The sequence below is a fragment of the Falco peregrinus genome, chromosome 7, assembly GCF_023634155.1.
Source record: "Falco peregrinus isolate bFalPer1 chromosome 7, bFalPer1.pri, whole genome shotgun sequence".
NCBI classification, from domain to species: domain Eukaryota; kingdom Metazoa; phylum Chordata; class Aves; order Falconiformes; family Falconidae; genus Falco; species Falco peregrinus.
In genome coordinates, this window is record NC_073727.1 from 56,941,121 (window position 1) to 56,958,563 (window position 17,443).

General features: G+C 37.5%; 1 protein-coding gene across 4 annotated transcripts in view; it reads left to right on the plus strand.

Moving 5' to 3' along the window:
• Positions 1-17,443, plus strand: part of LDAH (lipid droplet associated hydrolase) — a 124,434-nt gene that overhangs the window by 51,968 nt on the left and 55,023 nt on the right. For all 4 annotated transcript variants that reach the window (XM_055810188.1, XM_055810187.1, XM_055810191.1 and 1 more), the window contains one exon: positions 7,956-8,125. In XM_055810188.1, coding sequence (XP_055666163.1) covers positions 7,956-8,125 — 170 coding nt within the window. The remainder of the gene's footprint in view (positions 1-7,955; positions 8,126-17,443) is intronic.

The following is a 17,443-nucleotide window of genomic DNA, read 5'->3' on the forward strand; positions in this document are numbered from 1 at the left end:
CCTCTCTGTTACTCTGGAATGCCCAGAGACCTCATTACCCCAGGAAGAGTAATGTGTTCAGGGGTTCCCACTACACCAGTGTTACTAGTTTTATTTGGTACCTGTTTGCTTGCATGTAGTCCTATTTCAGGCTATGTTCAGTGATTCTTCCTTAATAAGCTGTGGTAGAGCTCATTCATTTTGGGATTACTGGAAGATGGGAAATTTCTGGAGGGTTTTTGAAGGGCTGCCAGTACTGAAATTATTTGTTATTTTGCAAGTGTAGACATGCCCACCTAGACATGAAATGACTTTGAAACTGGGAAAAAATGGGTAAAGCCTAGATGAAAGTCTAATTTATGGTAAACTAAGGGCATGCTGTTTTCTTGTGCTCTGTAGTTACTTGTCTATTTAATAGAGAGTATTCTGCAAAGTAAAGTGGCATGTAGAGTAGGATACCTGGTGTGGTGGTATTACCTTACTCATGTTTTACAGCCAACTCAGCTACATGAGCATGGTGTTACAGGTCTTTTTCTTTAAAATTATTAGGTCTGCTGAAAAGCGGTCCTTAATAGTGCAAGTAGTGTGCTGCCATCAAAAGTGCAGCCCAGAAGTGAAGAAAGCATGAGACTAGAAAAGTCACAAATTCTATACTTGTTTCTGTATCAAGATACATTTTACATAGCAGTCAGCCTCAACAAGGAAGTCCCTTCCAGTTTTGTGTGAGCAAGTGAAGAAGGGAATTCACAGAGACTTTCACTTGGCTTCAGTGTGGCCAGAGAACAAGAAACATAACATGAGCAGTCAGCTTTCTGTAGGCTCAGACCTCTTTGCTTTTGCTCCTTGAGGTCACTTTACGATGGATATTTAGATCTGCTGCTATACAGTGATGGCTCTCTAGCCTCTAATGTGTGAAGGTTTTTTTACTTTGTTTTCCTTTCATTTTTTTTAGTCTTATAAATTACACTTTCTGTAGTTATTCACCTTACTGACTGTAAAATGCAGTCATTCAAGTACAGAAAACTTCTCCATCTCTGTTATGTAAACACACCACCCCCACCCCCCCCACCCCCACCCGTTTTATTTGCTTTATGCATATTAAAGTGTTTCTGGAGGCATAGACTGGTGTAGAACTTCATACTAAAATGCTGAATGCTGGTTAATGGTGTTTCCCTTGCCAAAATTGGAGACAACCAAGAAAATTCTGCTTCTAAGTTTGTACTGTTATCTCATCATACCTTGGTAATAGTTAGTCTAATCAGAGGGAAACAAGACTGCGAATGCAAAATTTAAAAAAGTCTCTTACTGATATCTTAATTTAATAGGTTCATTATACTCCTGTATGCTTTAATAAAAATTCGGGGGTTAGTGTTTGTCATGTTTATTAGTTCATTCTGTCAGAACATGCTTGTACTAATTTAATTATAGTACAGCTTCCTTTGAAAAACAGATTAGGTGTTAAACAAGTGTCCCAGCAATAGGTACGTAGATAGCAAAGGAAATCAGTAGTTCAATTTGTAAATTAAGGTCTTGTTATTTTTCTAATAAAGAAAATAATACATATGACCGCTTCAGTATCTCGAGTAAATGGTAATTTATTTGTGGAGGATACCTTTACAAAAAGTAATTGCTCCAATAAACACTAATGAGTGGTGTGTTTATCTTAAAAGTTGCATGAATAGTTCCTGAGGGTACTAGGGCCAGATTAAGGTCTAAGGGTTAATCTAAAACACAATGCTTTAAGACCTGGTTCCTGGTATCAGGAGGAGTTATTCAGTATTTATTGAACATTCTTTCATGGTTCCCATCACATTTATTTGGCATGTTATTGCTTGCTGATACAAGTTATCCAGGGTTCAATAATCAAATGAAGGATTGGGTGAAGCATTCAGACTTTAAGCAGTATATCTTTAGGGGATGTATTTTCTCACACAATTGCCTATACTAGACCCACAAACCTGAAATCGCAGTTTTTAAGCTTACAGTTGTATTTAAACGTTTTCATATGGCATCATGCAATCGTAAGGAATTACTGTGTTTTGCTGTAAGAACAAAAGCAATCAAATTATTTATTTCATTAGACTTCTGACTATGCATGGCAGTTTGACAGGTAATCCTTCTAATTAGTTTAGTTGTGGGGTTGCTTTCTGCCTGTCAGTACATGCAGGCAAAGATAAAGCTTTCCATGGGTTGCTCCATATAAATAGTAGTTGCTCAGTCTCAGCTGTTGCTCCTCCCATGAGTGTATGTATTTGTAGTGGAAAAAAGGTGGTGGGGCATAAAGTCTAAAACACTTGGCCCTGTATGTTGGTTGCACTTCTGGTATTTGATGGAGGCGCAGTGGATTTATGGTGGACCTGAGCAAGCTCTCCAGAGCTATTTAGCTGGCCATACATGATTGTGCTTTCCCTTTTAATATGCTTTGTTGCATGCAAATGACCTTTCAGTATCTTCTTCCTTGCTTTTCTTCCTCTTGATACTTTCTTATGATGATACTGCATTTTTGTGTGTTTAAACTTATTTCTTCTAACTATTAACATGAAGCAATATGATGATGTCATGTAGCTGAAATGAGCAGCACTGTCAGAGGAAGAGGTGAATCTTTTTCCAGTCCCCTGGCTCAGTCTCCAGATACTTGCTTGTCCTTATTCCGTGAAATGTCTAGTTCTGAAAATTGTTGACCACAAGAGTTTAGATGGGTGGTTCATTAGATTTTGTGTTTAGATATCCTGGTACTGCCTCCTACAGTAAATGACCCAGGGAAGAAGAAGATACAGAGAAGGTAAGGCAGTGGTTTTTAGTTTCCTTTCCTTCGTGGCATATAATTACAAGTCACCTTTTCACACAGTGCCTTACTTGTTCATGAGTCATTTGGAGGCCTTGTGTATGAGCGAGTTCTGGGACAGACTTTAAAGTCAGTCCATGACAAGTGGACAAGTGTCTATATGTACTGAGCACAAATATTCCGTCACCTGTTATGACCAGGGTAGTTGAGAGTTTGGATGCGCAAGCATTCCCTTGTGGAATAAGAGAAGTACGACGACCTGCAGAAATTTTATGCACAAATTTGAGGGCAATGCTGGAAAATTTGGCCTCCAGTATTGTTTTGAATCATCCAGTAAAAAGGGGTCCATGATTTTTGGAGGCTGTTTAATGAAGGGCTAAATTTTATGAATCTCCAGTCTAAAGTCTGCTCATATAACCCAATATGCTTTTTTTTTTTGCTGCCTAAGAATTTCCCTTGCATACACAGCAGAAAAACAAACACAATTCTCTGTTATTTCCCTGAAAACCAAAGTCCTCTTTCCTAGCAAGATTAACATGTCAACTAATCTTAGAGCAAACACTTTATTTTAATCTATCATTGTTTTCTGACTGTGGGTTTAGAGGAGGTCAGAAAAAGAGATTAATTAAAGTGATGGCGCATTTGTTTTTTCGAAAGCACATCAGAAGATTAATGCTTTGCCAAAGAAAATAAAGAAATACATTATTTCTTTTAATGCACTTCAGCTAATAAAGTCTTAAAATCACATGCCTTGGCCCATATGGGGTGTTTGCAGCATAATGTACAAGTTGTATAATTTCTGCTATCTGAAAACTGCTTAAATGAGCTCTCCTTCAGCCATGCCATTTATCCCACACCTGAGGTGAAGTAACTCTGGTCCCTTCTCTGATGTAGAGCCATTGGAGGGTTGACTGCCAGTGTGTTTGTGCAAGTCTGTTTGCTTATACAAAGAACCCATTTAAGCTTCTCCACCCAAGAAATTCATGTTGATTTTGGATAATCCCTGAGTGATTTTATTCTGTAAAATAAATAAATAAATCTTCCAAACCGGTGACGCAGTCCAGCTCTCACATATTTTGGACTATTAGAAGTGTAGCATTTATGTTGGGGAAGCATGAACTGACACGCGGCATAAGCGATTTTATATTTGTCCAGAAGTAAAGTAGGATGTGTATTTCAGTGTAGGGTTATGTGACGTTGAGGTTTCATCTGACAAGAGTGTAGAGTCAAGTCAGTGGTGAGGAGAGTTCTGCGTGTGGGTCACCGGACCCCACGCCGCATGCTCATCCTCCAGTGTGGCTTCTCTAGGAGTAGTGCCAATGTGATTTAGTTTGGCAACAAACCAGTATTGCAGAAGAAAAGGAAGGGTTGTATTGAACAGCTGAAAGAATTCTTTGGATTAGCATTGGCTGTCAGGGCTCGCTTTCAGTCTAAGAGAGATTGTACATATATGTAATAGAGGTCAGTAGACGTGGGAATCTGAGCATCCTTGTTCTGCGTGGTGCTGAACAGGGCTGTGCTAAGGATGCTTTAGCCCAGTGCAGTAGAACAGATCTCTGTGATCATCATCAATCGTAACTAACCTGTCCAATTAAAAATTGCTTCTGCAAGCTCTGCTCTCCCCTGCTTCCTTAAGAAAACACTAGTGCACAGGCTTGAGTTGGAGTATGCTCAAGTCCTAAACTCAAGTCTGCGTAAATGCGGGGAGGAACAAATGGTTATTTTCACTCTACTCTAAATCCCCACCCGTATCCTTCCTTGGGGTTCTTGGTTTGGCAGCAAAACAGGTTCTGAATAGGCACATCTCTTCTGAAATCAGTAATAGCTATGAATATGTTGCCCTGAATCTCTGTGCTGCTTTTTCTTAGATAACTAAATACTAAATTAGATACCTAATGTCTTAAGAGCTAAAATGATTAACTGTAGTTATCTAACATAGTTATCTACCTTAACATGGAGGATGTTGAGACTGGCCTAGACTGTCTTTGCTGTATTATTTGTTAATTGCATTACAGTAGTTATCAGCATCTCTTGTAGCAGATACTGACTTGGCGTAGTGAAAAGCAGCCATTAACCTCATGAGATTCAACAATACAAATACATTTTTTTTCCTGTTTCCTGCTTGATTTCTGGGGTCTTGTGAGCCATGAGAGGTTCTATAGAAGATGTGTACACCTACTTTACTTCCTTTTCCCTTGTTCTAACCTGGAAATAAGCTGAAATTATTATAAAATCACTCACTTTCAAGAAATAAAGCTATGAATGTACATCGGGTCTGGCTGAGTGCTGTGCTTGTTATCAGTAGCTAGGAAGGTGTGGGTAACACGGGTGTGTGGCTACTGCCCAGCAGCGCTTGCACAGCACCAAGGCTGTCTCTCCAGCCTTCCCCCACCCAATAGGCTGGTAGTGGGCAAGGTCTTGGGAGGGGACACAGCCAGAACAGCTGACAAAGTGACCAAAGGGATATTCCAAACCATGTGACATCTGCTCAGATATAAAAGCTAAGAGAACGGAGGAGGAAAGGGGGGCATTCGTTAATTATGACACTTGTCTTCTGGAGCACCCTCTACACATCCTGAAGCCCTGCTTCCCAGGAAGTGGCTGAGCATCACCTGTGATGGGAAGGGAATAACATCTTTTGTCTTCCTTTGCTTTCGCATGCATGACTTTTTGCTGTTGCCTTTATCTTGACCCACAAGTTTTTTTTCCATCTTATTTTCTCCCACTCTGTGCTGCTGAGGAGGGGAGTGATAGAGCAGTTTGGTGGGCACTTGGCATCCAGTCAAGGTCAACCCACCACAGAATGGAATGTCAAACATTAAAAGACGTGCTGATAAATCACTGGAGATGGCAGAGCCTGACTGAAACATTATGGAAATGATAGCAAATGTTTACTAGGGAAAACTGGCCTGCTCAACCCAACACACGGTAATATGCATAGCTCAATGTAACATGCTCTTTCACTTGTTCCTGTAATCCATGGGCTGTTGTATTTCTAGTATTCTGTGTTTTCTGTGTGTTATATATACTCTTAATTAGACTTACAATGTAGACAGCCCACTCCTGCATAAGGTTGGGCTGTTGTGTAATTAAATAAAAAGTAGGAAAGACAGCTTTTGCTAAAAATAGCAACTAAGTTTTAAAACAATGTTTTGGCCTCAGGCTTTTATTTAGGGTTTCAAAAAACAGAATGAGCTCTTTGTTTTCTATTACTTTTAGAAAGCTTTAGAAACCTTACTTTTATTAAGAAAAATGTTACTTCTCATCTAGTTTTACATTCCTTGAGTGTTTTTTAGTAAACCCCTTTTTCATATAGAGTAAACAACTGTAAAATAGGCTGGAATATGATCATTAGTACTTTTAGTAGATTAGTTTAACTAAAGATCTTTGTTGTGACCTTTGTGGTAGTAGTTTAAGCTCAGAAAAAAGCCATCAGAACTCATTCTTGAGCAATTATTTCAATTTGAAAGGTTGTGCTTCATACAGATGATCAAAAAGGCAGTACAGTGACAGCCCACTTAGGCTACCAATACTGTCACTCTCAAACCCCTGATAACTTCACTACAGCAGCGATGATTTTTAATATTTGAGATTACTGACCAACTGCCGTCAAATTTACTATATACAGATTATCATTTGATGAACTGTGTTCACAATCATAGGCAGTTAACTACGTAGTCAGTGCTTTCTCTAAGCGGGCAAAAACCCCACTACATATGAAATGGATCTATGATGCTCTCTAAATTTCTCTTAGAGGAGTTTTTCAGTGTGTTTCAGTTTTTTAATATATGTGTCTTTATAGTATCCCTGCCTGCCGGATGCTTTCTTCCACATCTATTTTTCACATAGGGAGCTGATGCAGGGGTCATCAAAAGAAACCAAAGCAGGAAGTTAAACACCTTATACTTGGTGGGGTGCTTAGGGCTGCGTGTGCACTACCTTAGTTAGCTGTTCCTGAATTGTTAGGGGTGGGTGGCTTTTGCCAGGAACTTATGTGCTGTCTGTAGGACCATGGCTCAATAATGCTTCTGAACCTTGCCGCCAAGAGATTTAGCTTATTTCAGACTAAAGCTGTGTTGCAAGTCAACATGTAAGGAGCATAAAAGATCAGAAATTTAAGCTGGAGTACGTAATCAAGCCCTGAGGTGATAGCATGGATTTAGGAAATTAAGTCATATTATTACCAGTGCATCTCTTTTAGACAAGCTATAAGCATATGTTCCTTCACGCTTTCTGCCTCTTTTCTTTCATTCCTTGATTTTCAATATTTCTTCTTACAGTCTTTTCCATAGAGTACTCCAGCTCGACCTGGCTTAATGTAGCTTTTAGTGAATCCTTAACATAGCTTTTAGTTTAGTGGGTAGAACACCTTTCTAGCAGATGAAAAAGCTGTGAACCCCCGTAGATTGGGGAACTTAGAGCCATGTCACCTACCTCACGAGCAAGAGATAGGATGCCCAAATTGCTGTAAATTCTTACAGGCATCAACACTGTCCATGTATTATTGTTGACTGGCCAGGAAGCAAGTAGCAAAGTCCTCACTGTAAGTGATTACAAAGCTCCTTTAGGAGGTCCCTAGCAAAACAGCAATTAAATTGCACAATAACCTAGAACCATGAAGCTCTAACTTGATCTTCCTCTGTGGCTGGATTGAGAATGGTAAGAATATGCAGAATATATAAAGTGCTAGTGTTCCATGTTGACACAGGCATTTCATATTTTTCCTCATTCCATGGGACTTTTTTGTGCATCTTTATTTTAATACAGATTTTGAGTATGTGATGGCTCTCAGTGCATGATTACATATGTGATAGTTTGTCTTGAGTGCAGGGACTCTTATTCTGGGGCAGTACTGCTTTTATGTAGGTTCTTATCTCTCAATGTAAAGTTGGATTGATTTAAGCAGATCCAGTGATCAATGAAGGCTAGATGATGTGGCATAAAGCTTCATGTGTTTCTGTATCCTTCCCTGGTTCCCCAGCTACTCATAAGGCTTCACATCCTGTACATGTAATTCATCAGTCTATATTTACCAGTGGTGGCAACTCTAAAATTATTTTTTTAAGTTTGGTGGGTTGGTGTTTTTTTTTAATTAATAAGCTTGATTATTCCAGAGTTTTCCAAAGAAGGGAGGGAGATACTTGAAATCTGTATCATTAAAACAAAGGACTTCTTTTCTTTTATGTTTCAGACACAGATATTAAGGAACTAGAGGATGTTTTTGGACTTAACGGACAAGTAGAGCATAAGCTGAACTTCCTCAAAAAGAATGTATCAAAAGATATAAAGCTGGTACTGATTGCTCATTCTATTGGTTGCTACATTACACTGGAGATGATGAAGCGAGCATCAGAACTTCAGGTACATTAACCTTATAGAATGGAAGTTGTATTTTTAGCAAAGCAGTGCACGTGCTTAGTCTATGAGTAATGCCATGTCTTTCCTTTCAATTAAAATGAAATATACCCATTAATGACTAATCCTAATAACATATAATAGTTCGATAAAAAATTCTGACTGAATTTGAACCTTTAAGTGTCCTTGTAAATAATTAGTAATGGTAACAAATATATTTAGGACTTTGTTGTCTTCTCATCTTTAAATTTATAAACACATCAGTGGATAATTGTCAATTACATTATGTTACTGCACCAAAAATTGACTGGCTATGGTCTTAATGTCTTCTTATCTCAAGGCAAGCAGATTGCTGGTTACACATGGGGGAATGTATGGAAAAAAATATGTGTCATGATTGGTACTACAATGAAGGACGTTGTTTTTAAAATATACGTATCTATGTATCATTGCTTATGCAAGTTAGTCGTTGTGTAAGTCAGCAGGAGTGAGAGGTGTTACTGCATGTTCATGTGTATCTGAACATTTTTCATTGTCACTTTGAAGCAATAAGGCAGCTGAGGCAGGACCATGTCCTTGCAGCTCTGGAAATGGGTGTTAGTGCTCAGTAGTAACTCACTGTACTAGTGGATGATGAATGAAGAATACTGAATTTTTATTCTTAAACATGCACTCTTGCTGAACCATTGCCTCTTCCTTTACGTTATAGAATCTTCAGTGGATGGAAATGCAGTGTTAGCGTAAAGTCTGTGTTTAATATATGTGTGAGTAGGTTCTTCCACTTCATAACCATTTCCACTCCACGTCCAACTTTTTTTTTCTTCCTTTAAAGGAAACAGCAACTAAAAATGTGAAACATGAGGTTAACTTGGTATATTTCCACAGACATATTTAACTTTGTGATTATAAACAAGTGCATTTTTTTGGAGAGAACTTTTATTACTGTTTTATCTTTTCAAGAGGGAGTGTTCTAGAAAATATCATATGTGGTAATTTGTCCAAAGATATCAGCCTTTCTTTGGGCAACATCTGTACAGCCTTTATTATACGTATGATTTTATCTGTTTTCAATTAAACTATAAATTGTTGAGTAATTTTTTTACACCTGGCTCACTGGAAGCTGTCAGCTAGCTGTTCATCAATGTTTTGAAACATAATTATCTTTGGGATGCTCTTAGACTGCATGGTGCACTATGTTCATGAAGTTAATATATGACAAACTACATTTAAGATGCATTTAACAATAGAAAATATTTGTGTAAGCCAGCGTGTTGTTCAACCTTTGTCCCTTTGCCAAAAATAAGTTAACTGTTAGGTTTTATAACATATGAAGTATGATAATAAGAAACTTGTGTTTCCATCTCTCCCTTTATTTTTACTGGAATATTTGATTCCCACAAGATTTTGAGCACATATGTGTATTTTAGTAGCTAGATAATTTGATTTTATTTTTGTGTAGTTCTTATGCGATATTCTTTTATTACATGAGCTTTGGTTTTGGTCTTAAATTCTCTGCTTTAAGAGCCTTTGATTGCTCACAGTTTATTATTCTGAGCTAGAGGTTAATGTGTTGTATTTAGTGTTCCAATAATTCAGTAAACGTTTGTATTTGGAGAATATGTGTAACAGATTTGATTTTTGTTACACGATTTAAAACCCTTTCATAATCTAACCAAATAGAGAGTAGATTGTCCCTCTCTTTTACATTGATGAGAAGGAACCTGGTGATCTTGAGATAGCATGCATGAAAAGAAGAAAGTACTATCTCCTTATCTGTCCTTCTTGGTTGCTCTTCAGCTGTTGGGTTTGTATGCTCCTAATTTCTTGGGGCCTTGTGTTCTGCAGGTTAATGGGGTACTGTGGGTTTTTTTTTTTCTTATATTTCTGTGAAATAATGCTTTCTTATTTCATAAAAAGAGAAATGGAACAGGAATTGCCAGTTCACTCCAGGATAAATTCAGTTTTGGACCCCATCCCTATTTTCCTATTGGCTCTCAGGGAGGCTTCTGTTAACAAGTTCTTCAGGAGACCCCTTGACACAAACTTAGTCATAGGTTGATGCCTTTAACTAAGTCTGAATAGTAAAGAAGGGCCACACAGGTTACATCCATACTTGTAACTAAATGGGGCTACTCCATGGGTGTGAGCACTGGGCCAGCTAGGCAGTGATGTTTTTGAACTAGTCTTTAAGAGACTTTCTGGCCCAAAGCAGCCAGCCACTCCCAGGCACCCTGGCATGCCTCTGGGCTCGGCAGAGGCCCAGGACCATTCCCAGTAGTTAGTCTGGATGCAGACCTCCTGTTTGAAGGCAGGATTCAGGGGAAATGCAGCCATGTGGACACAGACCATCCTATGCCACCCTGTTCAGTGGCGGGACCAGGGAATAGTTCCTGGGTGGTCTGTTTGCTCATACACACGTAACCGTGAACACCTCTCAGTTGTCATGCTGGGCGTCAAATCTCGTTGAGGTTCACCTCTTCATGGGGAGTGGAGCATCCAGAGTTTGTCAGACTACTAAAAAAATTTTGACACCGGGAAGGAAAAATGTTAATCAGCCTTACTCTGTGGAGATGGAAAAAGCAATAATGTACAGCTTACTTCATACTTGATCTTAATCTTATAATCTTCTTCGCTCTTCATTCAGCCAGCAGAACTGAAAAAATGAAGCTGAGTGACAAAATTATTTTCTCAGTTGGTTGGAGCCTGAGCCTAACTCATAAATATGCTACATCCTCCAGGCATATTCTTCTAAAATACAAATCTTTACTTGGAGGATTTCCTTGTGCTTTGCTGGCAACACTACTGAGTGTTTCCTAAAACAATCTGTTTGATCATTAATTTAATCACAAGATTGACACATTTCCTTGCTAATGAAATTCAATCTGTTACAGAATTAGTCTTTCATTTGCAATGATGCTTTTGAAAAGCCAGCACCTTTGTGGTAATAAATTAACACTTATTAATGAGTGAAACTCTTGTCCTGTAAGTGGGTTCATTACCTGGTGTGCAACACCAGTTTACCGACCGAGTAGAGGTATTCCTTACTTCTTTATTCTAGTTTGTGCAGAGTAGAGAGCTAAGTGGTAATCCACAGATGCCTAGCTCCCTGACCGTCAAAAATTTACACTATTTATATGGTTTAGCATACAAAGGCATCAGCCTTCATTGGTTACAAGTTACCCAGCTCCTTCAGTACTTAGTACTCCATTTCCCGTTTGTCAAATTTTTTCTCGCTTCTCATGTTAATTAATTTACATGCTCAGTTGCAACTTCTTTTGGGTCTGGGGGATTTCTTGAGTCAATGGTCAGTAAGTCGGTAGCTGAGATCTCCCCCTGCCGGAATTACCTTTCCCCTGGTTTTGCTGAGCTCTTTGCTTGTGATGAGTTTCCCAGCAGCTCATCTGTCTTGTGGAGGTGCTTCCTTTGTGAAGTTCCTTTTATAAAGAAAAGGATTTGCCGGTCCTTAACTAAGCTCTTAGCAGGACATACAAAGTGCTTGTAACCTGAGTTAACTGTTAACAACTCATTCTCTTTAACTGGGTTAAAGTCAAACTGCTAAAAAGACATTCAATTTTATTAATCATTTGATATCACTATCATACAATGTAAGCATTGCTCTTCCTGTAAAACATATTGAGGAGGAAGACTTTAAAACCTCTGAGTATGTATCAGTTTAAGCAAACAAAATTTCTGTAATACGTACTTCAAACCCATGCATTGCTGCTATCTTGGTGGTGCAAAAGAATACTGCATAAATCTAGAACTGGGTTGATTTCATAAATAGTAGCTGACAAAATGTAAGTTTGAATAGTTGTGTATAAAACAAGTTCATGCCTTGGAAACCCTGTCACATCATTTTGTGCACACGTTCGTGTGCATCTGCCTTACCTTTCCTTCACTGCGTTCTCTTCCAAACAGAATCCTGTTGGTCTGTACTTTCTTTTGAGAATTCTGATGAGCATAACATTGTCTGCATTTAATGTTTCCACAAATTTCTACAGTAGCATAACCATATTTTCATGTTTTTCTTTTGTCTGTATATGCATTGCATTCAGGTCATTCACTTGAGGAGCTACAACTTGTTCAGGATCTGCTAATGTAAACCTTTGAAGGTTTCTGTAATGGGTCTTATTATTGATAAATCAGCACTGGATTTATCTGATAAATCAGGAGGCTGTCCACTAACTGAACTTCTTGAGTTAAGCAAACATTTCTTCATTGCTGCATATTCTAAATTTTTTTTTATGATGTGTAAAGTGTTGGTGCTGTTAATTCCCTTTCATAAATAAATTAAACATGGCTAACAGGAAGTACCTGGCATTTTTTGTTAACCTTTTGAATTACTGAAATGGGCTATATATCCCTGCTGTTGTACTGTCTGTTTGGCTGGTTTCTAATCCATAGAAAAAACATTTCTTTCACCCATTATTAGTACTATTAGTGGCCACAGGTATTGAGACTGATCTCAATGGGAAGCATTTTGTTAGAGCTTTTTGAATGTAGTTACTTTAGAAAATGCTTCTATACCTGCATGGTAGCTTTATTTCTTCTTTTTAATTTTTTTAAAAAATATTTCATTTTAAAAAGCGAAGGAGCTTTCATCTACAGAACATTGTTGTTGTTACTTCTGATGTTAGAAAAAGCCAGAAATACATTTTATCATTCTTTTTTAAATTTAGCTGATAATAGATTTTTATTCTGTCATTCCAAAGGTTCTGTGGCTAGTAGTAGGGTCTTTTATTGCCCTTGGTGTTCCCCTAAATCACACGTTTAGTGTGACATAAGTAGTCCTCATTTTGGGATTTCATACTCAAACCAAAAGGCCAAGGAGGCCTTTGAGGGAGCAAAAAAAGACTGTACCACAGTTTTGCACAAATGAGTCTTAAATTCAGCTGCCTTCAATGAGACATCTGTGTTAATTTAATTCTGGATGTTTTAAGTTGGTCCTGAATTGGACTATTTCTATTATATATATATATATATATATTCGGCAGTTCTCTCTATCCGTTCTTGATAGATAGCAAGTCTTTCAGAGCATATACAAGGAAGCACAGGTGGTCTGAGCCAGCAATTAATTTAAAATTTGCTTTAGTTGACAGTATACACGTGGCAGAGTCTGCACAATCCACCTGTTAACAGATGACAAAGTTCTGATGAGTCTGTTTTCTCAGTGACACCTCAGGCAATATCAAAAAATCCAGTGGAATAGCCAGTAAAGCAAGCAATACGAACTCGGTGCATTTGCAAGCATTATGCAGCTTTCGTATTTGGAAAAAGCAAGAAGTAAGGCAGATGGCAGATGATTTGTTAAACCTGACCAAATCAGGTAAATAAGTTACTGTATCTTTAAAGCATCTAAAAAGTTTCTACAAAGATTTGTGGAGATATATTTTTTTAAAAAAAGGAAAAAATGAAAACAACCTTCATATGAAAACCTAAGACAAATATAAAACCGTTGCGCTCTGGCGTGGGAGGCTGCAAAGCAAAGAGCAATAGTGGGTGAGTTAATGGCAAACAAAGATTTGTTAGAGAGATACTGATTTTCGACTGAGACCCTCATAAAAGGCCACCAGCCTGAATTTAAAAACTGAACAAAACTTATGAATGCTGTCTGTGAAAGGCTGATAATTGTGGAATGGCGTTGAGAGTGTCAGCTCACCCATGAGACCACTGGCAACCATTATTTTCACTGGCTTGATGACAGACTCTAATCCTAACAGTCCCAGTCATGTTCTTTTCTACCTCTCCCCGCCAAAAAAAAGCTTTAAAAAATGTAAACTGTAAGAAAATGCAGCAGTCGACAGGCAGGTGTGTTTTTTTGTATAAGGCCTACTGGACACCACCTTTGCGAATTGGAACAGGCACTGTCCAGGTGCCATGTACTGTGTAGGTCTGCCTGAAATTACTTTTCTCTTCACAGCCAAACAGTCCACCTTGTAATATAGAGGACAAAACAATGTAAAACATCTCAAGGATACAAAAAAAAATTTAGAAAATTTAAAATGTAATGAGAAATAAACTGTTGAATATGATACATCTTCAGATGTAAAATGCCTAAGGGCAAATTAAATCAGGAGTAAAATTTTTTGTGTTCATCTTTCTCCACATTTAAGAATTCAATTTTTACCAGGGAAGATTGCCTTCAAGCCAGCATGGTGTAAACTATGAATTATCGACAAATAATTAAACCTATCAGGAACTGAAATTTGATCAGTAACATGAGACTGGTCTTCAGTCATGCTGTGAAGATACCCGACCATTATTTATTTGTGTGTGTCTGATTTTCTGTTTTCTGCTTTCTTGTTTTAACCAGGTAAATTAGCTTTTAATCATACATTGTATAGTCTGTTACACGTGGTGCCATCTTTTGACTCTTATGTTGACCAAATATGTTGTGATCAACGGTGTATAACTGCCTGCTAGTTAACAATCCAGTTCCCTCTAAAATGAGATAACAGGATTTATGCTTTAAAATTGTTCCACCCCTAAAAAAAAGGAGGGAGATAGATTAAAAAGTAAAAGAGTTTTCTAGGGGGCTCTACTTTATATGTCTGTCCTCTGCAATCCAGACTTGTTCTTGCTTTTAACTGCAGAAGTAGCCAGCAAGAAACAATGAAAGGTGAGGCTCAAGCTACCAATATAAGAGAATAAAATTCTGGACATTTTGGCAACACAAAACTTCAGGATTAGGAACATGTAAAGTTTTCCAGGTTTCACGGTGGGAAGGATTACCTGTGAACTACACCCTTTTCAAGTTCTGTGTCATCACTGTTGCGATCTTAAACTTCTAACCCAAAACCTAGAGTTTACCAAGGAAGCATGAATGGAAGGTTTGGATGAGGCTTATGGTTCTTGTCAGCCTACTTGGCCAAAGCTCATGCCTTATTAGCTGGTCCAAAGAAAGCTTTTTGAAGTGAACCTTGACTTGAATTGCTTTGTTTTATTCTGCTCACTAGTATTTTAAGCCATGTTTGTGTTCTCTTGTGTTGTTAATACACTGTGGCTCAGCTCATGTTAGCCACATGGAAACTGTAGTTCATCATATTGTCAACACCTGAAAGGGGGTAGCTATTTGTGGATTTGCCTGGCCGAGTTCAGTATCTGACCAAGAAGTGTGAATATAGAAACTCAGTTTAGAGAACAGGTGAAAGATTGCAATATGACAGTCTTTAAGAATAGAAAATATGGGATATACATTAAATTAAACAACACTCATTTTTAAATCCACTCTTTTAATATCTACCAAATACAGACCAAATGCTATATACTGTCAGTTTGTCTTATTTGATTCCTAAATGTCTCTCCTACATCTCTACAGAAGTAGAGATACTGGAAATAAAGGGTAGGGTAAGTATTAAAGCTCTGGTTTGCCTTCTAGAAAATACTTTCTAAATATATATATATAAAATTCATTCTTAATACTGCCTTATGTGTATTTTGAAAACAAATAATGCATTTTGAACAGTGCTGCAATGTGTATACATAGCATACCTGCTGTGGCTTTTGAAGTGAGTGAAGCAGGTAGGTATCACCTGCTCTGTCCTGAAACTTTACGGGAAATGCTAGGTTACATATAGGTCAGTACTCTTCTGAGTTAAGAAAACTTAAAATTCCAGAAGTATTGAAGATCGGATGGGACTGGTAAATAGTAGAGTGATAACTAACAGCACAAGTTACAGATTTAATTAAAATTGATGTCTGGTGCAATTAAAAGACAGGCCTGACAAAACAAGGAACAGTGCCTCTGTCAGAACGTAATTACTGAGCATATGAATGCAGGTTTCTGTTTTTAACATTGATTGCATTTTTAAGAGTGCGGATTCGGAGTCAATAATAACATTGCCCTAATATTAGCTTATTTAGATCATAAGCCTGTGATACAAAGGCCTGAGGAAGAACTAATTCCTAGGATTTTCATTGGAAAATCATGTGTTCTTCATAATGTTCACTGAAACTGAAACTTCTATCACCTTGTTTAACCTGTTTGGTTTACTGCTTAGTTGAATATAGAAGCAGTATGAAAAGCAGGATTTTGATCTGCGATGAGTCAAAGTAGGATAACATAAGAACAATAATCTTGATTTCAAGAGACTTAAATTTTTTCAATAACTGTTTATTTCACTGCTAATTAAACATCTGTTTTCTTTTCAGTTGTATGTAGTCAGAATTCAAATAAACCTATAAAAATTATTTTTTCTAGGAAGTTAGAAGATGTTAAAGTAGCCAAATGTACAAACAGAAAAGGAAGAAAAATATACTGAAAAGCAAAATCTGTGATCATTCATCAAGAATCCAAAGTAAAACATGAGAATGAAGAGGAAATGAAAGACTAAAAATAAAAAAATGTCTAGAATGGTAAATGGCATAATAACAGGGTTTTTTAAGTAGTGTGGATTTTTTACAGATTCCTTCATAAAATCTTGTGATTTTGAATCTCAAAAAATTTAGATTTCTATTGTAATAACTACGTGAAATAATTCTATAAAAGTGAGTGAATCATAAACATATGATAAGAAGTAAATTTCAAAACCGGTTAGGATTTATAGCATACGTTACAAAAGAGCTCAACACCCTTTTGAAAGCCAGATTTCCCAAGGAACTTTTTATGCTGGGTGATGTGATCTTTTGGTTCTGTATGCATATGTATATGCATAGCACTTGAAAATCAGAGACTCATCTCTTCGGAGAGTTGGACCAAACAATCAAAATTCAGTATCAAGATACATTGCACATAGCTTGAATTTATTTTGTTTTCCTACTGCAATTAATATGCTTTTATAGAAGATAATAGAGCCAGAAATCAGCATTTTTCATGCTAATTTAAAATTGAGTAGAGAAAAGGGGAAAGCAGTCAATTAGGGCATTGAAGAATTGTTCACAAAAGGAGCATGTGAAGGGGACATCGTGGAGTTTTTGAACACAGACTTTGAAAACGTGTAGTTAAACTCTGAGCATGGCTATAACTCTAGTAACTGAGATCTAGTCAATAGAAGCTCTATATTAAAATGTAATTTCACTGGCAATCCTGAGCCCTCACCAAAGAAGCGGAACTACTTCTTCAGCTCTTTCCTCTCATTGTATGTGATAAAGTTACTCAAGCAGCAAGGAAGGACTTGGATTGGAACTTGTAGTTAGAAGATGTTACTTAGAATGGACAGTGTTGTAATTAAAAGTATTTTTTATTCTGTCATATTGTTAATTTGTTCATTCCCCATGGGTTGCAGTGAGTTCTAGGCATGCTTACTTTAGAGGCTAGAATGGAAAAATTTATTCCTCTGCATTAGCTTCTATACTGAGAACGGCATGTTCTGTTTGGAGAGTTCA